The sequence below is a fragment of the Salminus brasiliensis genome, chromosome 6 (assembly GCF_030463535.1).
Source record: "Salminus brasiliensis chromosome 6, fSalBra1.hap2, whole genome shotgun sequence".
Taxonomy (NCBI): Eukaryota; Metazoa; Chordata; class Actinopteri; order Characiformes; family Bryconidae; genus Salminus; species Salminus brasiliensis.
The window spans coordinates 2136234-2142060 of record NC_132883.1 but is presented as its reverse complement, the minus strand read 5'-3'; the positions used below and the strand labels follow the sequence as shown (position 1 = coordinate 2142060).

Here is a 5827-nt window from a genome sequence, read left to right as displayed (position 1 = left end):
CTCTTTTTAATAACCTTGATTTCAGAAGAAACAGTGAATAAGCACATGTCCCAATACTTTTGTCAATACAGCTGAAAGTGGCATTCATTTAAAAGTACTGACCAATAGAGGGCGACGCTCTGGAGCAACTGTGAAATGCATGAGCTTAAGGTCACCTTGTAGGCTACAGGAGTGTGGGGTTCCATCCCGCACCTCTGGTCATGATGAGTTACGGCAGAGCTATCGTACAGCATCAGTACCAGACTGTAGAACGAGACCTGATGCTCTTGTGGGGCTGAATGCAATCAAATCCTTCTCACAGCAATGTTCCATCTACTCCTACATCTACTGTAAAGTCTTCTCGGAGGGGTTGAGGCTGATCCTCAACGCAGCAAAGACATTCCAGAAGAGACGTCAGATGTTTGCTGGCCGTACACAGCTCTTTAGTGAGGAACTGCTCTGGTCTGGTTGCTGCAGTCAAGCGCTGGCTCACTCTGTCTGGAGATCAGCAGGGCATGAAGTCCAGCTTTGCCCACGTTCTCTTACTGTCTCTTTCATCAGGCCTCAACCGAAAAGTTTTAAATACCTCCCGAAAGGAAAATAAACACGATTCGGCCCGGCGAAGACATCTGCCCTTCTGAGAAAAGGATTTAAAAAACAGGATCTGTTTAAACAGCTGTTGGGATACTCTGTACTTCTGAGCGTTTGTGAGAGAGACGAGCGCTGGAATAACACGCCGGCTGGAGACGCGGCCTGGAGGTCAGACATAAAACAAATGATAATACTTCAGTTTGGTGATGCCGCGTGTAAACATTAGACGATGTGTACGAGGTCGTGCAGATCAGACAACATCCCCACACACCGCATAAACCCCGACTTCAGCTGCGACCGTCCTGAAAGCACAAGCCCAGTATGCTTCTCTTCTCCAAGCTCTGGCTCTGTCCAAATCCACCCTTAACTAAACTACACCCTTAAATAAAGCCATGTCTTTGTCACTGTGACCTCCACCTTCGACCCATCTGTGGTAGTGAACTAGGGGCAGTGAGCACACACACACACACACACACACCCAGAGCGGTGGGCAGCCAACTCCAGCGCTCTAGGAGCAAGGAGGGCTCAACAGTGGCAGCTTGCCGAGAACTTGCCCGGGTATCGAACCCACAACCCTGTCATCAATAGCCGAGAGCTCTAACCGCTGAGCCACCACTGCTTAGAAGGCAGGTTCTTCTAGGGTTCTTTAGCAAAGGAAATGGTGTGATGGTTTCTCTCTGTGATGGAAAACCTCTTGCATGAGGGTCTCTACAAATGTTCTATATATCATTAAAAATAGTTTGTTGGTCTAAGAACCTAAGCCTAAAAAAGGCCGGTCTTCAAAGGATCTTCAGTAGAAGTAATGCTTCTGTTTTAATCCATAACAACCTAAAGACTCACACTAACACTCTTGTGGCTGAATGCAATCAAATGCTCACAGCAATGCTCCTGCTCCAAAATCCCAAAATCTAGTAGAAAGTCTCTCTTCTTCTCTGGACAGTAGAGACAGTTACTCCAACAGCAGCAGGGTAGACTCTTTTTAATACCCTTGATTTCAGAAGAAGCAATGAATAAGCAGGTGTCCCAATACTTTTGTCCATGGAGTACATACTACATTCTACCTGTGCAACTCATGGCTGAGCAGGGCCAAGGCAGTGAATGCTAACTGAGGTAAACAATCCAAACCCAAACTTTTCACTCGGAGCTGCTTTACCTCTAAAGCCTTGATGTTTGGATCTCGCCCAAACCCTCTTTCTCTCACCTACATCTCTGTCAATCATTATTTTTCTCAACGACATTCGTCCCCTCGCAACTAGCTTAGCTGCTTTCAAGTCGCAAAGCCAAGCTATCCTGACGTCTCTTTCCCGCCCAAACTTGGCTGCGGCAGCCAATTACGGAGCGGAGTAATGAGCAGCCAGGATTGACAGTCCCTCCCACCCGTTTGTCAACAAATCAGAACGGATGGCACGGGGGCGAAAAAAAGAAGACGAAAAAAAGCGCCTGCCTCTCCGGCTCGTTATCGCTGACAAGTTGTCTCGCGATGATTTGTGGATCTTCCGTGTTTTTCATCTTGTGATATAAATCCGCGAAATGGCGCCTCGCACTCATGATACCAGGACGCCAGTAGCAAGGGTGGGCTACTTTTAGCGTACACGCTTCGCGGGGACCAAATCTACATAAGAAAGGAGGCATTTCGTTAAAAAGGTCCCTGCAGCTGCTCCAGCAATTGTGTAGGCTAGGCTAAAGCGCTAACGCCCACACGATCCGAATTAGGCCCAGACTTTTATAGCTTCAGCTCTAACAAGGCTGAGACCGAGTTAAAACAGAACCATCCGCCAGGTAGAAAGAGGCCTACGTTCTTTTGAACCACAAGACAGGAGGTTTGACATGCTAGAGTAAAAAAACACTCAGTGGACCAAATCTTCAGCTCCTTTTTTACAAGAGCTGGTTGGACTGATCTGCTCCGAGTCTGGAACTTTATGGGTGTTTTAAAAAAGTATCTTTGTTCAGGACGAGCTGACTGTTTTTCAGATGGAGTTGCCTGGATTGACCTCTTTGACCCCTGGGACTTTTATTCTATAATTTGCAAATTCTCAGATCATTTATTCATTTATTTATTTATTTATTCATTGGCATGAGTTTCTTTTACAAAGTGCTGAGAACAAACGTATAGACCTAGATTGTCTGCAACATTTACATATATGTGCATTTGCCCACACACACACACACACACACACACACACACAGTAACTATAACTTTTGTCCAGATTATAACTTAAAAATTCTATGGTTATGCACCTCTGAATTTTCTTTATAAGTAATGTATTATTTATTTAGTTTATTTATATTATTATTTATTTTATTATTTATTCTAATATTATTTTTAACTGCAATTTCAGCTTTTTATCCCCAATTTTCTTTTCTTTCTTTGCCTCATAGCAAACAACGCTAACAACACTCAAAGCTAAACAGCGCAGTTCTTAACGGGACCCCCGACTCTCAGATACGAGGCTTTATCCTCTAAACAGGTGGATTTGAGCCTCAGTTAGCTGGAACAAGGCCTGTGCTGTGGTGTTTAGCCTGCTAGCTAACTTATCTAGGCCTAGATATCCGGCTACGAGTCCAAACCCAGCAGAACCGGCCTCTCAGTCCTCCTTTCTGTTCCTCCCAACACCGGTCGCTGTGTATGGTCAGCGCTGGTGTCGGAGGTCAGCAGTCAGTCAGCAGCAGCTGCTCTGGGCACTGGGTGGAGCTGTAGCTGAGCTAGCTGAGTGAAGGCTAGCTTAGCGAGTGGCTACAGATCCAAAACCACGAGGAGAAAAGTTTAATTTCGGTTCTGTTCATCAGTCACCAGTCGCTCGAGTCGCTCTCGTGGGTTTTCAGTCAGACTAATAAGAGCTAATACGTTAGTAAGCTAATGCTAACCAGCTCCCCTCTCCTGATTCAGGGCAGTTTAACACTAGGAATCAATCAGATTGATTACATTTACATTGATTAAATGATTCATTTGATTGTGCAGTGTTCACTTAGTCAGTCTACCCAGCCAAACCCCACCTACCCCCCAGTTCCCCCGCGAATATTACGTACTGCTGCTACCTGTGAAATACCAGGTGCTACCTGTGTGTAAATGGGGCCTCCTTGTGGTGGCCTCTACATTGGTCCTAGAGGAAATGGATAAGACTTTTTAAAGACATATTTAATTAATATCAATGCAGAAACGTCCACATAATTCTGTCATCAGATAAACGATGCTCTCCCTGTGTGAGAAGCTTTGACTCTACGTTGAGCTGCTAGGGAGCAATTAGGGATGCAGGGGGAGACTATCCACAAAGGATCAGGATCAGGATGCTCTCTGCATGCAAGCGAGGAGCCACCTATCCAAAATACACCCGTAAAGATATATAGGGTGCTGTATAGGGTTATATATAGGGTGCCATATAGGGTTCTTTGAGCAATGCCATAGAAGAACTGATGTTGCTTCCCTAAGGAAACTAAACCTTGCTTGGAAGGACCTTCACGATTACAATAATCAAGTTTAAATAGAGTTTAAATAGAAATAGAATTCATAGAGCACCCTTAAAAAGGGTTCTTTAGGAAAGATAATGGTTATATGGGTGTACATAGACCCATAGGGCAGTCCAGTGTCCAGTAAAATGGTCCTTTTCAGTAATTGGAGGGCCCAATTTAGCCCAGCCAATCGGTCTAAAAGGTGCAGTAACCAAAATAAGGGAAGGGGTTAACTATCGGTCATAAAGATGAGTCAGATATGGGGAAATTAGACATACGCCCTTTAAAAAAGCTCAAAAACATATTTCTGTAGCACCTTAGAAGGTTTCCACTATTGTTACGTGTAAAAGACGTAACAATAGAACCTACTATCTAGAACCCTTCTTGCTAAGAATGCATCAAACAGCGCACTTACATCTCTCCTTCTGCTCCTCGGGGCTACACGAAGCTTCAGCGTCTGCCAGCAGCACGGACACACCAAACAGCTTTTTCCCAGCATCCTCAGCCGTCTTCAGAGCACCAGGAGACCCCGAGGGGACGCGGGCCGCCCCAAAGTCGAACTCCTTCCCCTCGGCGTCCGTGTAGCGGAGGTGAGGAGAAGCTTCCGGCTCCAGACAGCCCTTCAGTCTCTTGGCTGGAAGAAAGGCAGACTGGTAAGCGCCACCGTCCCTCTCGTCCACCGGAGAGGAGAAGGGCCTGAAGGCTCCCACACCTCCATGAGAGAGGACGCCCAGCGGAGAGCAGTCCAGATTAGCTGGGCCGAACTGAGGATGGAGGTGGAGGAGCGATGCTGGAAAGTCGCGAGGGGCAAAGCCTCCCTGACGGTGGTACATAGAGGCGAAGGTGTAGGAGCCGGCGGGGAACGGAAGATGCATGTCTTTCTCCAAAGTGACAGGGACCCCGAAGGGCCTCGGGGGTTGGCAGGGGATGGAGGCATCTCTACCGGCTTCGGCGGTGGAGGCCAGGACCATTAGAGCAGGAGAGGCCAGAGGACTCGGCATGTAGGAGGAGCTCTCCATCTTGAAGGCCGTCCGATGGAGGTCCATTGCTGTTCTGCGTCTGAAAGGCCTGGTGTTGCTGGAATGGAGAAAAACAGGAGCTGGAGAACGACACCGAGGTCACACAGGTGGCTCTACAGGCAGATCACTCTCCGACAGACATCTGTGAAGAGACAGGGGGTTAGGATATTATTACAAATAAGGTTTATACTGTCCAGAGCTGTTAGACCCCTAATCCCATCCCTCTACCCTATCAGCAGTGAGAGGGTTTCTACAGTAGAAGCTCCAGATCTCATCAGAACAGATAAAGCAGGTGAAGATAAATCCAGTAAAAAGGAGAAACAAGAGCTTCTCATTCTGAATCTTGTCGGTGAGCTAGTCTGAAGAACAGAGCTTGGTTCCTCTAGGTTTCTCCTGGACGCCCCCCAGTCCAGCCAGCACAGCGTGGAGGATGTGTTCAACTCCATCAGCAGCAGCAGCAGCAGCAGCAGCTCACCTGATTCACCATCATTAAGCCCTGATTTACCACCAAACCAGGTGTTGATCTGAGGAGAACTCTAAATAATACTAGACTCCATGAGGAGAACTTTGAAGATGTTCTAATGATGAACACAGTGATGGAGAACCACCACCTCTTTCTGTAGGAGTGTTATTATCATTAGTGTTTACAGTCTAATCTACACAGAGGACTAAAACCTTGTAGCACAGCTGGGCTGTTAATTATATATATATATATATATATATACAGTCATGCCCGAAAGTATTCATACCCCTGGCAAAGTTTGACTTAAATTTACTTTTATTTAACCAGA

At 46.5% G+C, this 5827-nt stretch overlaps 1 protein-coding gene across 1 annotated transcript in view; it reads right to left on the bottom strand.

The window, feature by feature from the left end:
• The window catches only part of rnf220b (ring finger protein 220b), a 53033-nt gene extending 47970 nt beyond the window's left edge, over positions 1-5063 (bottom strand). Inside the window, exon 1 of the mRNA XM_072680772.1 lies at positions 4433-5063. Coding sequence (XP_072536873.1) covers positions 4433-5063 — 631 coding nt within the window. The remainder of the gene's footprint in view (positions 1-4432) is intronic.
• Between the last annotated feature and the right edge of the window lie 764 nt (positions 5064-5827).